Raw genomic sequence first — 20,290 nt, 5'->3', positions numbered from 1 at the left:
TGCTGGACGAACTGAGGAGTATTGCTCCAGAACACTGTGACAGTAGCTGCTTAGGGTGATGTTTTTTCCTCTGCAATTTTTCCCTTATTTTTGCAAGGGTGGGAACAATTAACTATTTGTGCAAAATTCACATCTAACTTCTGTTTTATTGCTGCCTTCAGCTGTAATATTGAAATTGAAATTACCTTCATGTCCAGAATGATCTAATAGAATAATCAGTTATCACTCTGATAAATTAAGACTCTCTGCTTGGGAAAATACCCCCTTTTTTATTTCATTTTAGTTTTATTGCTCACAGTTGTTGAAAACACTGTTTCATTTTTTGTTTTTAAATATATTGTATTGATTTCAGGTATATTATATTATGTTCCTTACTCATTAGTATTTATAGTAGTGAAATTATAGAGCCTAACAGTATTGTTAACACTGAGGTCAGTCAGTGTGTCTTCACCTCTGTGCAGCTGCAGAACATGAAGGTTACACTGAATAAATGTGGTCTGGCTTTGACTTCTTGGACACTGACTGTAAAACTATTTGTACCTCCATCTATCTCAGTTCCGTAAGTCTTTTGGCGGCTGCATCTGTCCGGCTGCTTGGCCCTACTGCAGGGAGGTCAGTATGACTAAGACGTGGTTGGGTCTGATGTGTTCTCCTCTGTAGCACCCCATTCTACAAGCTACAGAGCCCTCTAGTGGTGCATTTATCGACAGTACAGTGGGATTCCTTGCTCAGATCCCAGCTCTGGGGTTTGCAGACTGCTCTGCCAGCAGCCTGTCTGCTTCTTGCTAATACATCAGACACACCTCCATCAAGTAATATCAGTAGTATATGTATGAGTTTGGAACAGGTAATGGCTTTTGATATTATTAGAACAGACTTACTGGATAGAATACAACAGATGCCTCCCCACCCCCTGCTAACAGGTTACAAATAATAATCATAAAGTTCAGATGCATTTCCTCTGCCAGGTTCCACAATATCAGTATGTGGATTTAGAACATGTATCTGTTTTTTTAAATTCAATCCTAGCTTCAGTAATGATATTTATAGAATTTGACTGTTTTGTTTATACTTTCTTTATACAACCTGTTCAATGGATTCAATTAAAAACAGGTCCTGGAACTGCAGCATCTGGTGCAGAGGAATTGTTCTTGTTGTTGTGCCTCAGTAAAGCATCTCTGCTCTCCCAGTCAGCACTGTCCCCAGCTAGAGTTTAAATTAAACATTGCTTCTTACTCACTCTCTCTTATTTCCAAATCCTTTGCTCTCATTTTTTTTTTTCACATGCTGTTTGTCTTGAACAGATTCTCCACAATCCCAAGGACTGATTTCAAACAGTTCTCATCGCCCCTCACAGCTGTGTTTTATTGTCTGGGTTAATGAATTTGTTTTGTAGGGGCTTTTTGGGTTCCCTGGCAGTGGTGAGGCGAGCCAGGCGCGTGGGCAATGTGTGCAAGCATTGTGTGTGAATTCACTCATTTCTAGACGCACTTATAGAATCAGTATACACACACAAACAAATGCATATTTATCATGGCCTTTCCATACATGCATACTGATGTTAGATCCTTGTTTTCTTACACGCTGTTACACATAGCCTCATTGTCCGTTGTAGCCTGTTGTTCACACACTTAAATCATGACTGAGACACAAAGCAAGTGTGAGCTGATTTCGAAGTGCTCTATGTGCAAACGTGCCGCTCTTTAAATCGCTTCATTATTAGGATGTTTATCACAGCATTAGCTCTAGGCCATCACAGCTTGACTTCTTTTCAGGGTTTTTGGTTGATGTTAATGATTATGAAGTGAGACTGGGTTCAGATGAGGCAGTTTTCAGCAGCAGGAAGTCCCACAAGCAGGGCGCTATGAATAGATGATAGAGCGGTTTCTGGGACTTATCTCACTGCTATGTCATCAGCAGTGTCACCCAGCAACACAGACATGCAGACCTTTGCACACGCATGTTCACACGCACTCATCCATACACATGGTCCCCACATTCTCTGCATGGTAACCGTCCGCAGCCTTTATTTGGGAGCCAGGACTGTAATACTTCTTTACGACTGAACAGCTGACCTGTGGTGTTTGTGTGTTTGTATTCTGTGTGTCAGCTCTGCTATGACGTGATTTGTTCTTCAGAAACGGAGTCAGAGAAGTTAATGACTTTGTGTGGACGTGTACAAGTCTGTCATCTTCCTGACAGCTTCTCATTGTCAGTCTCTCTTAAACACTACTTCTTCCTCCACACACACACACAGACCATATCATTCTCTTTTTTTACCACATCACCATCATCTATTCCCTTCTAATCTTTCTTCATTGGCATACTTGTCTGTCAGTCATACAATTGCCACAATGACAAGCACACAAATTAGTTCAGCAATGTCTCAACGAACTAGTAAAGAGTGAGGATGCAAAATGTTTTTAAAAATTGTGTCCCTCATCCGATGTTGTTCTCTTTCATTCTCTCTCTGACACACATACGGAGGCAGCCTGGGTCAGTCTTGTACCACAGTGTGAGAGGAAAATACCCTCTGGTGTAGGGGAAGTCCCGCTCCACTTCATCCTCCACCTCATCCTGGGATGATTACACGCATGGGAAACAGGGCTTTAGACTTCCTCCAACACGCACGCACGCACGCACGCACGCACGCACGCACGCACGCACGCACGCACGCACGCACGCACGCACACACACACACACACACATGCTGATGCCAGTGCACACACAGACATGCTCTGGCAGTACACAGGTTCAGGAGAAGGTATCAGGCATCACAGGAACCTCTGAATTACAGATTTTAGTAAACACACATGTGGAAAACCTCTCAATCACCCGTCCCCTGCCCTATCTCTATTCTCTCTCTCCCACTGCTTCTATTTCCTTTTCCTTTTTGTTTATATGGTTCTGTTGAATGATGCTATAGGCAGCTCTGTCTCCCACCTAAACTCTCTTACCATCTCAATCTCCTGTTTCTTTCATCCAATTCCTCTCACATCCCTCTTTTTTTAATCACTCTCCTTTGTTTTCAGTGCTCTTTGTCTTACCCTCATTCATTTCTTTTTCCCTCTTGGGACTGGCACAGCTCCTGTAGGAAAAGTGTTGGCCCTTCCAGAGCTGGCTAGTTACATAGCTAGCTGGCCAATAGTGAAGAGGGTTCCTCTTCTGGAGACAAATAGAGTTTGACAGTTTGCAGGTTTTGATAATACTCGACTGTTGTATCTGTGCTGTCTTAAATGCCTGTCCTAAGGAGACACATGGGCTGCACTATCACGCAAAGTTAGACTGATGCAGCACTTATAAAGTGGGCTCGATTGCAAGCCAAGATGACTGCTGGGAAAAGTGAATTTACAGTAGGCACAAACATGCTCGCCGGTAGCTGCTTTGGTTTGTCAGTGGGCTTGGACAGCAGTTTTAAGTTATTAGCAGGGAGGAGGCTATGTGTTATACTGATACATGTGTCTTTGTACATGTTTTTCACACAACCAAACTCAACTATGGTTAAATGTGTTTGGACAGTGTAGTCATTTTTTTTTGTATCTTTGTTTGACAGATTTCAGAATTGTCTATTGTTTAAGCATACATATCAGCACTTTCCAGTATTACATTTGTCTTTTGATGAAAAGGTTATACTGTCATATGTAGTACTGTTGTAGGTACTTCAGATGTTTATCCATCAAACACCACTATCGAGAGACATCTGATCAGTACCATATTATTCTGCAGCATGAGACAATGACTCCACACACACCTAGTGTCATATAGAACTATTTTCAGCCACAAAGAGAACAAGGAGACCTGCAACAGATGGTTGGCCCCCACAAAGCCCTGACCTCAACATCATAGAGTCTGTCTGGGATTACATGATGAGACACAAGACACCGAGACAGCCTGAATCCTCAGAAGTACTGTGGCAAGTTCTCCAAGATGTTTGGAACAACCCTTAGATCTGACTTTTATGAAGCTATTTGCTGAAGAATAGTCGCTTGCATCTTCATTTTACTTTTAGTGCCTTAAACCTTTGCACAGTAGCCTACTGTAGTACAATTAGCAGCCAGGAAATATACCTTAGATGTCCTGTCCTAGCCATTCTGGGTCTTTGCTGGTGGACGAATAAAATAATAAAACAAATTAAAAAATCTTTCTTCACCTCAGTCTTCATTCCAAATGCTACTAATGTTGCACTGTGGTAGCATGAAAGCTTGATGACCTATTCTGCTCTCTTGTGGAACATTTTAGCTAACGATAATGTAGGAGTATTAGCTGAACGTCAAAAGCACATAGGAGAGCTTATCTAAGCCACGGTGTTGTTGACAAGCTTGGCTCAGCAAGTGACCTGGGGCTGGATCCTCGTCTGTATATGTTTAAAGTAAACTATTTCCAAGACCGCTCCTCCTTGTGATGAGTGTTTCATATTGTCTCGTAGCTGTTGAGCTTTGAGAACTGAAGTTTTTTTTCTTGACCTCCGATCCTTCCAGGACAGTGAGGTGTCAGAGGAGCTTTTTGCATGCTTTGCTGGCCAACAGAAATAAGAAGCCATCAGATGAGGATGAAAATCCAAAGCATGGAAAAGGAACAGAGCAGACAGTGGAGACAGCGTGAGAGAGGATAGCCAAATGACAGAGAATGAAAGAGAGGAAGGGAGTAATCCACAAAGTTGAGACATGACACAGTGAGAAAAGGAGACTCAGAATCTGGTGTTTGCTTTGATTCCTGGCTCTGTCCAACGTATTTGTCTGTAAATGTGGGAGCTGATGTTCCTGAGAGGTCAGCTCTTAGCCAGTCAACCTGGCTATTAACCCTCTCTGAGGGCCAGATTCCTTTCACCCTGACCTCTTCCCATCCCGCTTAGCACTATTTTCATTCACCCTGTTGCTGCTGAGAGGAATAATAAATAAAGCTCCCTGTGCAGACATCTCCTTTTCCATTTTGGCTGCTTTACATCTATAAAGTAAGTGTCGTCTCGGCTTATCTTAAACATACATATTTTCATAGCTAGTGTTCATCTTGCTGCCCTTCTTTTGTTATGAAACCGTATCTTTTTTTCTATGTGTTACTGACCCTCCTGTGTGAATCAACTGCTAATTGACAGCCAGTCATAACAGCTCACCTTCCCTGTTCAGTCCCCGCACCCCGACCAACCCCCTTCTCAAAGCATAACCGTGTCACATTCTTAAATTGGCCCCTTGGAAACTCAATCTATTTGAGATCAGTAGCAGCTGAATTTGCTCTCTCCTCAATCGGTTTTGGCAAAATTGGCGTGAAAACTCCAGATAAAATCATGAAGGTTGGGATTCTGTTAAAGCAGGGAAACAAACGCTGCATTTGAGGAGAAGCAGGAGGCCCCCACTGTGAACCCTGGGATCGGGTGACAACTCAGGTGAGCAGGAGTCAGAAGTGCCCTCTCTCTCTGCCTGCAAGGGAAACAAGGTCCCAGACTCAGGGGACTAGTAAAAGCGGCGCACACCAGGCCAACTAGCAGACACATATGTACACACACCACAGTAGACGGTGAAAAAGAACAGAATTTTTGTCTGAAGAGGTGAAAAAAGGAAGCTGATTTTTTTCTCTACACCTGTATAAGCAAGATTCCACCTAGAATAACAGGTGATGGAGCGTATTGGGTAACTTGAATAGTGTAGTTAAAGTGCCAGTGTGCAGTATCTGCTTCTTCCTCATTCTTCTTTTCATGTCTTTCCATGTGCTTCACTGAAGTACTGCTGAGTTCCTCTTGGACTGCTCACATGAAACTAAATATTTACCCTAACACAAAATTTACACATCATTCCAGGCTTTTCGAAGATTTTCCATGGGTTCAGTCACGTTTACTTTTTTCCATGTTTCTCTATGGGTCGCATAGGGATAAGATATTTTTACAAGCAAAGTGCTTCTCAAATACTGCCTGCTTTAACATTATAAACTGCACAGCGTTTTTCATTTCCTGATATTTTTCTGATATTAAAGATTCTACAGTTAATATTTTTGTTTACCGTCCTATTAGGTCATATGTGCTTTTTAATGTGCATGTCCAAAGAACCAAACATTACTCAGTGTATACCTCCACTGCTGTTTATCAATGTATGTGTGAAATGAATGATATACTGGAGCTGAAACCTGATAGAGGCATGTAAACCCACATGAAGTCTAGGCAATGATAGATATGCACAGATAAGTTCCATCCAGCCACTTGAGACCCAACTCAAAAACATAGCTGGAATGTTTTGGATAATCAAAAGGTGGGCCTGATTTTATACCTCACCTGCTTCAGTTTGTCTGTTTGGAAGTGTTTGGACACGTGGCATAGTCTTTTTGCGAAAGTTAATTCTCAGCAAAGTGTCACAACAGAAAAGGTGTGTGTGTGTGTACGTTGGTGAGTATAGTCAGAGTTTTTAGTTTAAAGTAATCCATCCATCCATTATCTATACACCGCTTAATCCTTACTAGGGTCGCGGCGGGGGGGCTGGAGCCTATCCCAGCTGACTCGGGCGAAGGCAGGGGACACCCTAGACGGGTCGCCATTCTGTCACAGGGCTACATACAAAGACAAACAATCACTCTCACATTCACCCCTACGGGCAATTTAGAGTAATCAATTAACCTCAGCATATTTTTGGACTGTGGGAGGAAGCCGGAGTACCCGGAGAAAACCCACGCATGCACAGGGAGAACATGCAAACTCCATGCAGAAAGATCCCGGGAAAGCCGGGACGCGAACCAGGGATCTTCTCGCTGCAAGGCGAAAGTGCTAACCACTACGCCACTGTGCAGCCCTAGTTTAAAGTAATCCTAATATTAATTCTATGTTAAGCTGAATTCCAAATGTGCAGCTAGTTGATTATGTTTTTAAACATCTGAAAATTATTTCTCCCTCAGTGCCCTTTTGAACTGTTCTTGACTAGTTATTTTTGTTGTGAGCTTAGCTCTTCCTCCATATATGTCCTCTAACCCTGTCCTCCATGTCCCCTTTATCAAGGTCCTCCTTGTTAACACAGATGAGGGGACAGGGGGTCTTGCATAATTCTCCTTTGAGAAACTAACATACAGCACATCAGAGCCTTTGTCTTGCTCAGCCCTGGGAGCACATCCAGGGAGAAATTAAAGAAAGATTACTTCAATCCTCTTCTTCTAATTTCAGCTCTGTAAATAATAGACGGTGTCCAGGATTCTTCTTGTCTTCATGCTACTCTTTAAGTTCTTTATATGGTGTTATGTGTGTGTCAGTGTGCACAGGAGTTTACGTACTTATGTTTGAATGCGTATACAGGATGCTGTGTGCTTTCATTGTGTCTTTTCACGACTACATATGTGTGCGTGTCCTGGCTCCCCAGGGTGTGGGCTGATCACAGCAGCATCACCCGACCACCTGGGGCTCATCTTCCTTCCTCAACCCCACACTACCCTCCACCCCATCCTGCTCCAAACAGCCTCATCTCACCTTGGGTCGCCGTTGTTTTTCCTACAGTTGCTATTTCTTCACAGGCTTGTAACTAAAGCAGAGAGTACAGACATGGCTGCCAGGCAGTGCAGGCAGAAGTTTCAGAAGAACACTCCATAACCTAATGAAAGGCATCTCTGTAGCTTTTTGAAGTCTTTCATATGTCTGCTTTTGTGAACTGCCAAAACCATGCTGAAGACAATGCAGTTTGAGTTCCCTTTTGTTGTTTGTTTGTTGAAAACATAATGCCAAAGCTAATGATGTTAAGTTGAAAGTTTGGATGAGTGATCTTGAGGGTGTCTGTTGCATAGTTCTTTGTAGTACTGAGGATGTGTTTTCACTGTGTGCGTGCCTGTGAATGGTGGTGCATTGCCACACTTTGCTTTACCCACGAAATATAAGCAGTGATGAAATGAAAGAAAAATTACACTGAGTCATAGCTCATAAGATTTACAGAGACCATTGGTCAACATTTAGAAGTCAAGTTGCAAACACAAATTATGCTTTGAAGCTGCACATTGTCTAACAAAGTCCTCTCACATTCCATGGTTTCTCACAGTAGCTCTGCAAATATACTTTCATGGCCACTTTCAGAAACAACTTTTCGACGCCACTGTCACCATTGAGCCTGCCTCAGTCTGGGGCCCTGTAGATTAAATTAGAAATGTACCCCCACACAAATCTGAAAAATAAATAGAGATGGTGACAGTTAATGAGAGCCAGTTGCTCTCTGGTCCATTCCCACAGAAAAACAGAAGAGAGGACAAAAGAAGGAAAATCTGATGAATATTCTGCTGCTGTGGGGGCCAGGGTCACAGAAATTAAGACAGACCCCAGGGTGCTTCTGTCTCTCATTCACCTTCACTTTTGCTGGTGTATATTTTCTAATTACAATTTCTTCCACATCTGGCTTTCATTTTAATGCAATCAGTTAAAATGTTTGGAGTGTGGGTGCAGTTGTTAAAGGATGTAGGACAAGGAGTTAATATAGCTGTTTTTATATCACACATACACAGGCCAAAACATTTATCAGCCATGTTCACTCTGCCAAGTTCTCCATCTAGCTTTAAAATGTCTGTATTTTTGCTTTCCCTATTTTGTTTATCTTGTATCGTGTTTATTATTAATGGTGGAAGCATTTAGTGATACAGTTTTTTCAGCAGCATCCGATTCCAGCCAAGAGATTATGTCGGATGAGAAGAGAAAGTCTGGGTCTCATTTCTGAGTACTTACATCATGACAGTCAGGCCACTTTCCCCCTGTGTTTGTTTTCACTAACACAGTTGTGGTGTTAATCTAGAAATTGTCTTCTGGCCTTTTTGAACACTTCATTTAGTGACTAATACAACTGCATTGCATCCTGCTTATACAAACAGCCAGTATGACAGTAGTGCTTTGGGTAATTTCTGTGTGGCCACAATCACCTCTAACCTAAGCATGGGATAGGATTGGTGGATCTGAATCAGAATTTTGGTTTTAGATTGGTGGATCTGTTGAGGCTGACTGAAGCAATAAGTCTCCTGTTGAGTTTTAAGGGTGGTGTCACTAAAACATTTTAAATCATTCTTGATTGCCAGCGATTAGGAGTGAGGCACGGTGGGTTTGGCGAGGTTGTTGGAGGGCCTGGAGTCACGCTGGAAAGGCCTCAGCCCTAAACTCAATGTGTTGAGAGCACCACTGCAGCCTGCTGAATGTCAGTGCTCTGAATACAGTTCTGTTTCACTAAGCAAAGACAATCTGCATTCTATTTGTGGCAAAATATTTGTAAGCAAACTAATGTCGTGTGCAGAGAGCCGGTTTTGAAGTTGAATCAATTATAAAACGGAGGCTTTGGCCGCCACATCTCCCAGAGCCAGGTCTTTGTTCAACAGCATACTGTAGTTCCCCAGATGGACCACATTAACTCACTCTTTTCACAATTTTTCTTTTCATTCTCCAGTCTTTATCATTCTGCATCTTTGTTTTAGAGCCAGGGCTTTTCCAACCCATAAGGCAGCTGAAAGCCGAAGAGCATCATCGCTGCATTCATGTTCTCATGTCTGTTCTTTCCTTTGTTTTTAAGTTAGGTGTTTCACAAGCCTCTAATGTGTTTCTCTCTTCAGACAAACCATCTCCTTGCTTCTCTGCTGGTTGGTCTTTCCGGATGGAAACTGTTTTAACTGACCCAGTGCATTAGGAATGTCAACATCATACATATATTATTACTGTCACCCAGGTGTTTGCTTTCCCTCTTGTGTCATGTAGCATCAGGGGATCAAGAACGTCTCGGACGTGCTAAACAAAATCACATTGTTATTTCTTTAGTTCTGTCTGTACAGATAGCGACAGGGTCTAAGAGGACATGCTAGAAAAAAGCATAGGATATTGTCTTTGGTGCTCCTTCAAAAAAACATGCTGTTAAACCCTAGAGGAGTAAACCCACCCACCGGCATTAGTGGGTGGAGGGAGCTTGTTAAAATGGCCCCACTTGGCGCACTGAGCTTTGGAGTACACTGTTTAAAGTACAGTTGACAGTCACGCTGAAGCACTCGGCATTCATTTGCAAGCTCCGGGGTCATGACCTTCCATTGCTTCTTTGTTGTGGTTCAGTTGAAGTGCATAGCAGGTTGCCTTTGTTATTGAAACAAAGTTCAGTGTATTAAATGACTGCCTTTGATGCCCTTTTTTGCTTTGTGACCGCTGTTATAGCATAGAAAGCAGTGACTTCATATTATAAATGTCTTCCCCTCTCTGTTTTCCACAAGAAAATGAGAGAATGAATTGCGGTCTTCATGGCATTTGGTTAAGTATTATTGTTATTATTTTTGATTAAGATGAGGTACTGCTGCATTGAGGTTTTCTTCCATCAGCACAAAGGCACAGAGGCCTGCCATCAGCTTCATGGTCCTGGTAAACAAAAGTGGATAGCACAGCAGGGGCCTAACCTGTAAACTTTGATGTAGTCAAGATACAGAAGTTAATTTCCATGCAGGCATCCTGCAGGCAAGTAGCACAGCTGAATTGTATTGTCAGAAAGATTTAGTAATGACTTCCCATGTTTTTCAATGGGAATTCTACTGGTGTTAAAAGAGAACATGGGAAAACTATGGTAAACAGTAAATAATTTTTCAACATGAAATACATGAGAAGTATTCTGTAAGCTGACCTCACCTCACTACTATGGCTACTGTAACTGCCTGAAACTGGCTGCGTTCAGCCTAAAACATGGTGCTAATTGTAGAACTTGTTTTTTTCTTCACAGCATTCCCTCATTATTCTAGGTAGCAAACATTGTATTTTGATAGATAAAAATCATAATGTATGATACTGTTAAAAATGTTGCATTTAATGTGTTTCTGGCTCTTTGTGACATCTTTGTCTCTGCGTGTTTAAGCATTCTGCACTTCTGTAATGATGTCAAGTTGGTGACCTTTTTCACTCGGCACTAAAGTTCAAGGGCTTTTTATACTGCTACATTGACTTCATATGACAGTTAGTGCTGTCACACCCAACCTTGGAATTCAGCAGTAAAGTCCTATTTTGATTATGTCACTAGCAGATTAACTATTTAGTAAGGATTTCTCAAAACCCGATCTTTAAATCTGAATCAGGACCAAACAATCCAATTTGTAACTGCTCAGTTTCTGCAACAATATATTGAGCTTAATACGTGCAGCAATATCAACTAATAATTGCTCAGTTGATAATACAAATTCAGCACAATCTTTATTGTTCATGTACTTACATTGCTGGTGATGCTGCACACACAATGTGGGCTGTGCGACATATACCACCGGGACATAAGAATATTGTTGTAATCAATCACAACTTGATTTAATGCATGCCTGCATTGTCATGGTGCCCGTTTACTCAGTAAACCCCACAATGCTCACTGATTGCCGACACAGAATGCATGCCTCCTGTAGTCGCTTGCTTACAAGGCTCCTAGGAACTAGGCATTACAGGTAATTTACAACCTGAAGTGTCTATTATCTAGGAAATTTGTATTAGCACATAATACATTTTAGATTAATGGGATCAGATGGGGGCAAAAACAACTTGACTGGGACATCCCTACTATTTAGTGAGCTGACTTGCTGTAATAATTATTGAGTGCTGTGAGAGGAATGTTGCCCATTCTCATGTAGTTAATTTCTGTCTTGTAACAGTGTCAGGCTAGTAGGTAAAATGTTTTCTTAGGTATTGTGCTACACCATTAAAGTGTACTGAATGCATATTTGTCTTTTTGGAGCTTTTGTGTTCTCTGTAGTAACCCTGGGCACTCTAAAAGTCTTCATTGTATAACTTTGCTGGATTTGGATTACTGTGGAAATATATGGCTATTAAATATACCCTTTTGAAAGGAATAATAGTCACCTTTGTTACTTGGTCCGTATTTATTTTATTCTTTCCTGTCGACTACCATTGGACTTCCCTACCATCTTAAAACATCCAGATTTTCATGTTCCCTGATCTCTGAACCTGAATTGCAACCTCCTTTTCGTTCATCTGGAAACAATCAGCCGCATATGTGGTATTCAGATGTAAAAGTTATGTTGTCATATTCGACTTACCAGCCAACACTGTAAACGGGTGGCATTTGGATGATGTGACATTTGCTTCCGCGTATTAGCCTTCCTCTAGCCAAGCTGTTCTGAGTTACACTGACAGAAATGGGGTCAGAAGTCGTACAGATGCGCTCTGATATGATTGGCAATTGGGAGACTCATGGTTTCACACTTTGGGGATTATCCTCCATTTTCCAGAATGTTCTGCCTAGAGACTCTGAGGGGATGACCTCACGATTGGCTGATGGGGGTTGGGGGTGGAGTGTTTGTGTGTGTATGTGTGTGTGTGTGTGTGTGTGTGTGCGTGTGCGTGCGTGCGTGCGTGCGTGCGCGTAGTTGCACATTCACAATCATGATCAACTAAGTCCAGAGAAAGATTGCATTGGGATCTGGAAACAGCGTTTCAGCGCAGCCATTATATAATATAATAGAAAGTAATGGTTGGAAAAGGGGATTTCAGCTGGGACTGGGCCTGTAGCTACAGTCCATGTTTGTATTCTGAATTTATTGCCCTCTGTCAATGAATAAATTGGCGCAAAGTTAATGCATATAGACTACACAACTATATGTTTTCCGTGTATACCTGTTCTCTTTTTTAGTGCGTAAATACAACGGAGATATAACTAAGCCCAGAAACACAGGGAAGAAGCCAGTTATGTGCTTTAGAACTCTAGCTGAGATCAAATCCTGGGAAAGTAACTGACGTCATGTGTGTTTATGTGTATATGTTTGTGAATACACTGATTGCAAGTGTTGATATAAACTGTATGAACGCTGTGCATTGTGGCATGTTTTCGCATTGTCTCTTTTCCTGTATGCCCCCGATTGTGTTCCCCATTATCCCTTATTCCACTTGTAAGCACATCTAAATATAGACCAAGAATTTGCTTAGGGGGCACTCTCTTAGTAGTGGTGGTTAAAGAGAAGACGGGGTATTTGCTGTAATTGTAAATGCATGTGAACGGCCTAAGCTTGGGAAGAGAGACAGAGAAGCGTAAAGAGTATCTGGCAGTTTCTCCTGGCTCTTGTTCTTTCCCAGCTGCTGTGCAGCTTATTTGTCCCTTCCAATGTGGGGCGCTCCTTGGAGTGGACATTTTGCCGTTGCTGAATACTTTTTTTTATACCTCCTTACCTCAATACAAGTTTCACTCGCTTAACACAACACACATGGAGACAGGTCCAGGCCCTTTTCTGCCTTCTCTCCCCTCCCTATTGCTTGGAAAATCTTACATTTCTACAGAAAAGAAGTGCACACATCCTGTCCTCATTATGGCAGGGAAAAGAGACGGATCTGGCAGGGCCGATCCTATGGAAGCCCCGCACATGAGACTGGTCGAACAGAACAGGCAGGCGGGCAGGCATGCTGCTGCGTTTTATATGGCTCTTGTTCTTAGCCTTTGATGACACTGTTTAGAATAGGAAATATCTAATAAGTCAAGTATTCTGTCTAATGTGCTGCCAGTGGGTTTAGTATTTGCCTGGAGGTCTTGAAACACTATCTCCGCCACAGCAATAATATACATTTAAAATTCTCATGGAGTGGGTGGGAGGGAGTGATGTAGAGAAAGAGAGGGGGCAACTGGGAGTGCATGCTGTAATCGTAACCATGTGCAGGTTGGAGCAGATGAGGGGGCGATAAAATAGGACACACCTTTGGACTGTCTCCTGTATTTTTACAATTCATCAAAATCATGTTTCAGGAGACAGCAGTAGCTAATTGAGACTGACGTACCAATTAAAATGGATGAGTAACATTGATGAGAAACTCAATAATGTTGTAACAGTGTTGGAAATGATGATTAATAGGCCCTGGTCGTCCAGGCTGCACCTAACAAGTCTGCAGCTGTAGAATGTTTAGTTGACATGACACAGTGACAGAATAAACCCAACGTCCTTACACATTTACATGTGCCTTCTTTGTATTCCCTTTTTTCACACACTTCTGCTTCTGTCAGTCTCAGCTCCATTTGAAAAGGAATGCGTTACTGTGTTCTGGTTTCAAGTGATTTTTCTGAGGATCTTCAAAATATTTCCATGCACTTGGGAAGCTCTTTTGAAAAAAATAATCTTTTGCCTTATTCCTGCTTTTTGTTTTTGCTTTACCAGCACACATCAGCTCTAAAAGCATGTCCAGTCATTTATTATTTGGTAGGTTACATTTAGTCCTATATGTTTGTCTCATTCATGTCGTATAGGAGCTAGACGTGGCCTCTTTATAGTCCTGAAGATGGCATGCTTTGGTAGCAGAATAAAGATGCCTGTTCTCATTGTTGCTTAAAACCCAGCAACCTACTCACATTGATTTATATCATCTGTCACTGAAAGCTTTTTATTGCCACAGCGGCTGGAACTCTTCCGACATCCGTTACTTGGAGCCAAGCACAAAATCTCAGCTGCTTCGTACCACAGTCGCTGTACAAAACAATTTGATTTGTTGGGGTGAGGCCTTTTTTAGAAGACATTTCCAATATTGCAAGAAGTGCAAAATGATTTTTAACCACAAAAAAGCCCCAGAGCATGCCTTTAATGTCTCTGTGGCTGTACGATGCTCTCAAGTTTTGGTCAATTTGTCCATGGTTTCAATCAAAAGAGTTATTTGGTTTGTGTCCTCTTGTAAAGCCAGTACTCACACAAGAAACAAATTTACAAATTTTCATAAAAAGAAAGAAAAACAAAGCATTCCTCTAGAGTCATTTGATTCCCTTATCTCTTCTGTAATGCTGACGAGCCAACTAGGTTTGGTGTGAGAGAAGGAAATTTGTTTTTCATTCAAAGTGAATTCTTATTTTTGTGACATTCATGAAAGGGAATATGGTGTAGTGATATTTTTAGTTTGCGTAGTTCATCAAAAGGTATGGAATGTGTGTGTGGTCATCAAGTTTATATTGGTTGTTATCAGTTTCCACAAAAGAAATTTGATAAAGCCAAATTACATTAGTGTGATTTGTTTTGGTTCTTTACCTGCCAGTGAATGTCTATTGGTTCAGAGTGTACAGAATGTTCTCACCATTCAGCCAACACTCAGCAAGCTGTTTGCTTCTAACAATAGGCTTAAGATTACAGATTTCAACACAAGCATGAAACAATTCCTTTTTTTTTTCATTCTGTTGTTTTCATTCAGGTTATTATAAAACATCAGATGTGCTGATTTAGCCTTGAATCTTGTCTCAAGCTTTAAATGTAGCAACAATGCTTTTATTTCCATTTTCTCCAGTGTTCTTAATTGTACTAAAAAATGCACCAGTTTCAGCATTATTTTTTTACCATTAAATGTTTCTGTGTACAGGTGCATCGACATGAGAAGAAGCGGCGCAGTCGAGACCCTGCAGCAGGCGCCGACTCTTCATCTCGTCACAGTGGGACTGGGCAGGACAGCGGCTTCGGCAGTGACAGTGCTTGCATCCGGATTGTCCAGATTGAGCAGCAGAGTGGGGCCAGCCACCACTGCATTGCTAGGCCCTCCCACAAGTCCACCATTACCAAGAACCTCAGCTTCATCCCTTTTGACATCTTTCTCACCGCTAGCAGGCTCTCTGTCATGACCTATGCTTGCTCCAGTCCCCCAAAGACACTTCCCTCATTATCGGATACTCCCAGTACACCAGAGAAGAAGGAACCTGGGGATAAGGTAAACAAAGAGCTTGTGACATGGATGCGTGAGTCAGTTTCTGGATCAGTCTGTTGTCCATGTGTGTAGAATTATTCATACTATAAACAATAGTTACGTGCGTCATCTATCTGAGCATTCTTATAACATATTAGTAAAAATTTTCATGCCTTTGTCTAATCAACTTTATAATTTGCAGTTGCACTGTGTGGTTGATGAAGGTAATTCCATAAAGCCTAACTTTATGTAGCTGAATTAAATAATTGATCGCATGGATTTCACCGCCTTTAAGCTGTCGAAAATGTTGAATATATGCATATGATGTATATTAAAGCTTCTTACAGTCTGATGTCAGACTGAGAAGCTTCTGGGCATCAGCTGAACACTATCCCACACAATATAGAGAAATAAACAACTACGAAAATTAGATTGTTTAATTGTTACCCCACAATAAAAATGTCCATTTGGTCACATTTACACTGAGTGGCCAGTCCCTTCAGACAGCAACTGCCATTGAATAGGGTGAGCAGGACATTTGCAACATATATGCTGGCAAGTTATGATGAAACAAAGCTTTTCAGTAGTGCGTCTGACGTCTTATGACTCAGTGCCTCATAGCACTGGACGCAAATATCCGAATATTCGGTCGTGATGTCGGACGATGTCGCACCATCGGTATTTGACTCATCAATTCGTCTGCCCCCCCATCGGACGCTACGATACGAACCGATCTCCCCCCCTTTCGGCGGACGTTACGAACTGAACCGAATATTCGGATATTCGTCATTAATAGGGGCCGGATATCCGGAGCCCAGAAATTGCTATTCGGGACAGCCCTAATGCCTCAAATGATTTTAGTGAATTGTATGCAAGATCTAAGGCAGTACTCAATGAGCCCTCTTCTTTTAGGTGGGAAAGAGTGCCCTGAACCAACCTGAGATCCTGTCTGAGTCTCCTCCAGCCTCAGCTTCTCCAACTCCAGATCCAGCACCAACTGCCCAGGGATCACTAGCTGGCCTAACCGCCGAGGACATCCTTAACAGCAACACCTCCCAGCCAGCCTCCCCATTACTGAGAGGAAGCCTGCTCTCCCTGGATGGCCTGCCCACTCCCACCCGCTCCTCAGCCCGCCAAGCACTTGGTGTAACCATAGTGAGGCAGCCTGGAAGAAGAGGGGCTGGAGACCAGGTGTTGGAGCCCCTGTTGTATGTCCAAGTGATGCAGCCCTCTGCTTTGCTCAGTTGCCACCATCGCAAGCAGAGGATGGATCTGTCCATATTTGATGTGTCCTTAAGAGGTGTAGCCTCTGACTACAAGTGCCTAGGTAAGAGAGAACAGTACAGAAGAATGGCAACATTTGGCAGGAAAACTAACATACTAATAAATATAAAATCTCCTAATGTTAAATATATTGACAACATTTCATTGTCTTGTTCGCCTCCATTCTCAGTGCCCATTTTCTCATCTTTTTTTCTCTTAATCTCTTTATGTGCTTCATTTTCTGCAGACCCAGGAAAGACTTTGCCAGAATCTCTAGACTACAATGTGTTTTGGCTACAGACAGTAGCAGGAGAGGTGGACAGTAAAACTGGCATCCCTCCCCCTCTGCTTTGCCTCCAGATCAAAGATTTCCTCAATGGACCAGGTGGCAATCATACGCACGCACGCACGCACGCACGCACGCACGCACGCACGCACACACACACACACACACACACACGCGCACACACACGCACACACACACACCAACACTTCTATGCACTCGTGCCAACATGCTGCTTACTATTTAGAGTGTGAGTTTCACATTAATTTACATTTAATGGGAAATGTCCACCACTGGAAAGCAGAAGCAGTGCACACGCATGACCACTAAGCACATACCAGAGGCAAACACAGCAGTCTTCTTCTCTGCTGTATGTGCACATGATGAGCAGTCTAAATGACATTACGGATGTTTGCTTCAGGAAGTCGCAGATTTTCCTCACGTCACACACTTTGAGGAGCAGACTACAAGCTCCTGTGGATTTAAGTGTGTGCATAAGTGTGTGTAGTGTCAAGTTTCTGTGAATTTGCCTTTCACAGGGTTGGGTTCTCTATTTTTAGATTGATATGATATCCATATGAGTAGCTATAAGCTAAGGTTGTTGACCTAAGGGTGTGGTGGACATCCTGCCCAAATACAACTGCAGTGAAGAAAAGTGTGAGTGGGTTTTTGAGTCTCTGTGTGCACAACCTTCTTGTCCCTATGTGGGTTTCACGAAGAGTGTGTGTAGGCGCAGAACATCCTTCAGAGGTCAGCTTCCTGAACCCAGGCCAGATGTTGCAGATGCATACACACTGACACCTAACTATGGACATACTTTGACATATAAGCTGTCTTTCTTCCACATGCATACAATCTTGAACACATACTGTGCATGTATATAAGACGGAGCTCCGGGATGAACTGTAGGTGTTACTGGTGATGGCTTAGGAAAACATGTAGCTGCCTTGCCTCCACGTACATCCCTTCTTGCTGTCAGCTGAAAGCCCTCAGCTTCTCTGTCCATGTGGAATCACACAACACACACCATTATGTAGCTTTCTGTATAGCACAACAGCCCTATACCACTGTGTCTATCTACCACATAATGCCAGCAGGAAAATTAAAACAAGCATGACCTTTTCATAAGGCATAAATTGCGCACAAACCTTAGCCATGTTTTGAGCAGACAGATAGACAGATACTTTATTCATCCCTGATAGAAAATTCAAAGTATCCAGTAGCCCACACGTTACATTCAAGATAGATAAGGAAAACGATGTACAAAAGAAAGTGCAATTAACATGCATATATGGTAAAAATGATTGTTTTTAGTTAATACAGGAAAGGCATTATGGAACAGTGAGTAGAGACAATGATTAAATACTGATCTCTGTTTTTCATGTGAAGGGGATGGGAAGAAGGATTCATTTTCGCTTGTTTTTGCTCTATTTGAAGTTGCATAATGTTCAGTGCTGATTTTGCAACTGTGTCTAATTCTTACAGGATGTTTCTCCATTTCACTAAAGTGAGTAACTGTCACATCTCTAAAAATAATTCACTTTATCCTTTGGTTACATCGGATTCCTGAGTGCAGTTGAAACGCACATGCCAGTACTGGGCAATTACAGTCAGGTGTTTCCCTTGAACTGGTAGAGCAGAGCCGTCGTTGTCTCAGTAGGATAGCTTCAATCATAATCAGTCACATTCATGCTCCCCACGTACACACACACACAAACAACATTCTCCCAAATGACTCAGACAGGATCCAGGCTCAGTGTGAGGTTGCCCCAGGTCAGGCTCGGCTGGAAATATCTAAAATTGACCACACATGCTACTGGTTCTCCTTCACCCCTTCAGACACACACACACGCACATACATTTTCAACTCTGTGTTGTTTAGTTCGATGACTCTCTAGGGGAGATAATTATACTCTTCAGGGATGGAGGGAAAGTTACAGAGAGCAACAGAATCCATGCACCAGTGGCGATTTTTGTGGAACATACTGATTCCTGTTGTTTAGACAGTACGGAGACGAACGGGAGTCCTGTTGAAGTTCTTAACTGAAACATCATGATTTGTAAGAAGGTTTGAGTAACATCCTGACAAGCTGAGCATGTTTTTATTGTTTTCATGCATTTATTCGGAGTTTTACTGTTAGATTCACTCAGTGTGAAAATCAACAAAAAGGAGGGGGAGATAAAAAGGGAAAGATAGGTAAAGACAGAAGCAGGAACAAAAAGTGTAGTCAGCATTTTCTTCATCTGTCCCCTGCTGTTTTTACAGATGGTTTATTTGCATGTGCAAGTCTTTATAACTGTTGCTGTGCGTGTGCTGCGATGTGTATGTATCATGTTTGGCGGCCTTACTTTGATTCGACAATGCTTCACATTTGATTTATTTCAACCAGGCGCAAACGGAGAGCAGACCGCCATGAGGCCATGTCTTGCCGTCTGTTTACAACAATATGCTCGCAATTTCAGCAGCATTTATTCTGCAAGACCAATCAAAGCAGCCCTCCCAAGGATGCTGAGTGGGAAACACTTGTAACATGTGTATTGTAAACTGGATGGTGTTTCAGCATTGACCCTCACTCAGCAGCCGCTCATCACACACACACAAACTCACATAAACACTGCTAATGCAGATGCATACAGGAAGCCAGATTGTTCAGAAGTTGGAGAGTTCAAGGCTTGACCGGCAAACACATACACATAAAAGGCCAGGGTAGGTTTGTTTTTTTTACACAAACAGGGTTTCAGTGACTGACCAGTGAAAACACAAAAACTCACACACTTTCCTTCCCTCCCCTTCTCATCTTTCCTGCTCAGTTCGAGTCTTTGAGAGGGTCAGTGAGCAAGTCCAGAGATGTAACTGCTACCATTTGGAGACAAGAGATCACCCTTCCCTCCATAGAGAAGCAGCAGGTGATAGATTAGCTAGAACAAATTGGAACCATTACACTCCCGTGTCCCTGGTTCCCATCAAGCTATGAGTTCGTAGAAATGTTGTCAGTTACTGTATACAAGCCTGTGCCCCTCCGAACTGTCCAGAACCTCTGTAATTCGAGTCAGATGGCATCTGAGGTACGTGTCACTGGCCTTACTAGGTATGAGACTTTTTTGTAACACTGGGATTCTACAAACACCCCTTAAAATATTATTGGCCCTTCCAAACA

General features: G+C 42.3%; 1 protein-coding gene across 5 annotated transcripts in view; it reads left to right on the top strand.

Annotated features, from left to right (window-relative positions):
* Window positions 1-20,290, top strand: part of LOC111569393 (intermembrane lipid transfer protein VPS13B) — a 322,692-nt gene that overhangs the window by 216,993 nt on the left and 85,409 nt on the right. For all 5 annotated transcript variants that reach the window (XM_023271473.3, XM_023271472.3, XM_023271475.3 and 2 more), the window contains exons 35-37: window positions 15,269-15,610; window positions 16,499-16,913; window positions 17,097-17,234. In XM_023271473.3, coding sequence (XP_023127241.2) covers window positions 15,269-15,610; window positions 16,499-16,913; window positions 17,097-17,234 — 895 coding nt within the window. The remainder of the gene's footprint in view (window positions 1-15,268; window positions 15,611-16,498; window positions 16,914-17,096; window positions 17,235-20,290) is intronic.

The sequence above is a fragment of the Amphiprion ocellaris genome, chromosome 9 (genome assembly GCF_022539595.1).
Source record: "Amphiprion ocellaris isolate individual 3 ecotype Okinawa chromosome 9, ASM2253959v1, whole genome shotgun sequence".
Classification (NCBI taxonomy): Eukaryota; Metazoa; Chordata; class Actinopteri; family Pomacentridae; genus Amphiprion; species Amphiprion ocellaris.
The sequence above is the reverse complement of the archived record's forward strand: the minus strand, read 5'-3'. Positions and strand labels throughout refer to the sequence as shown.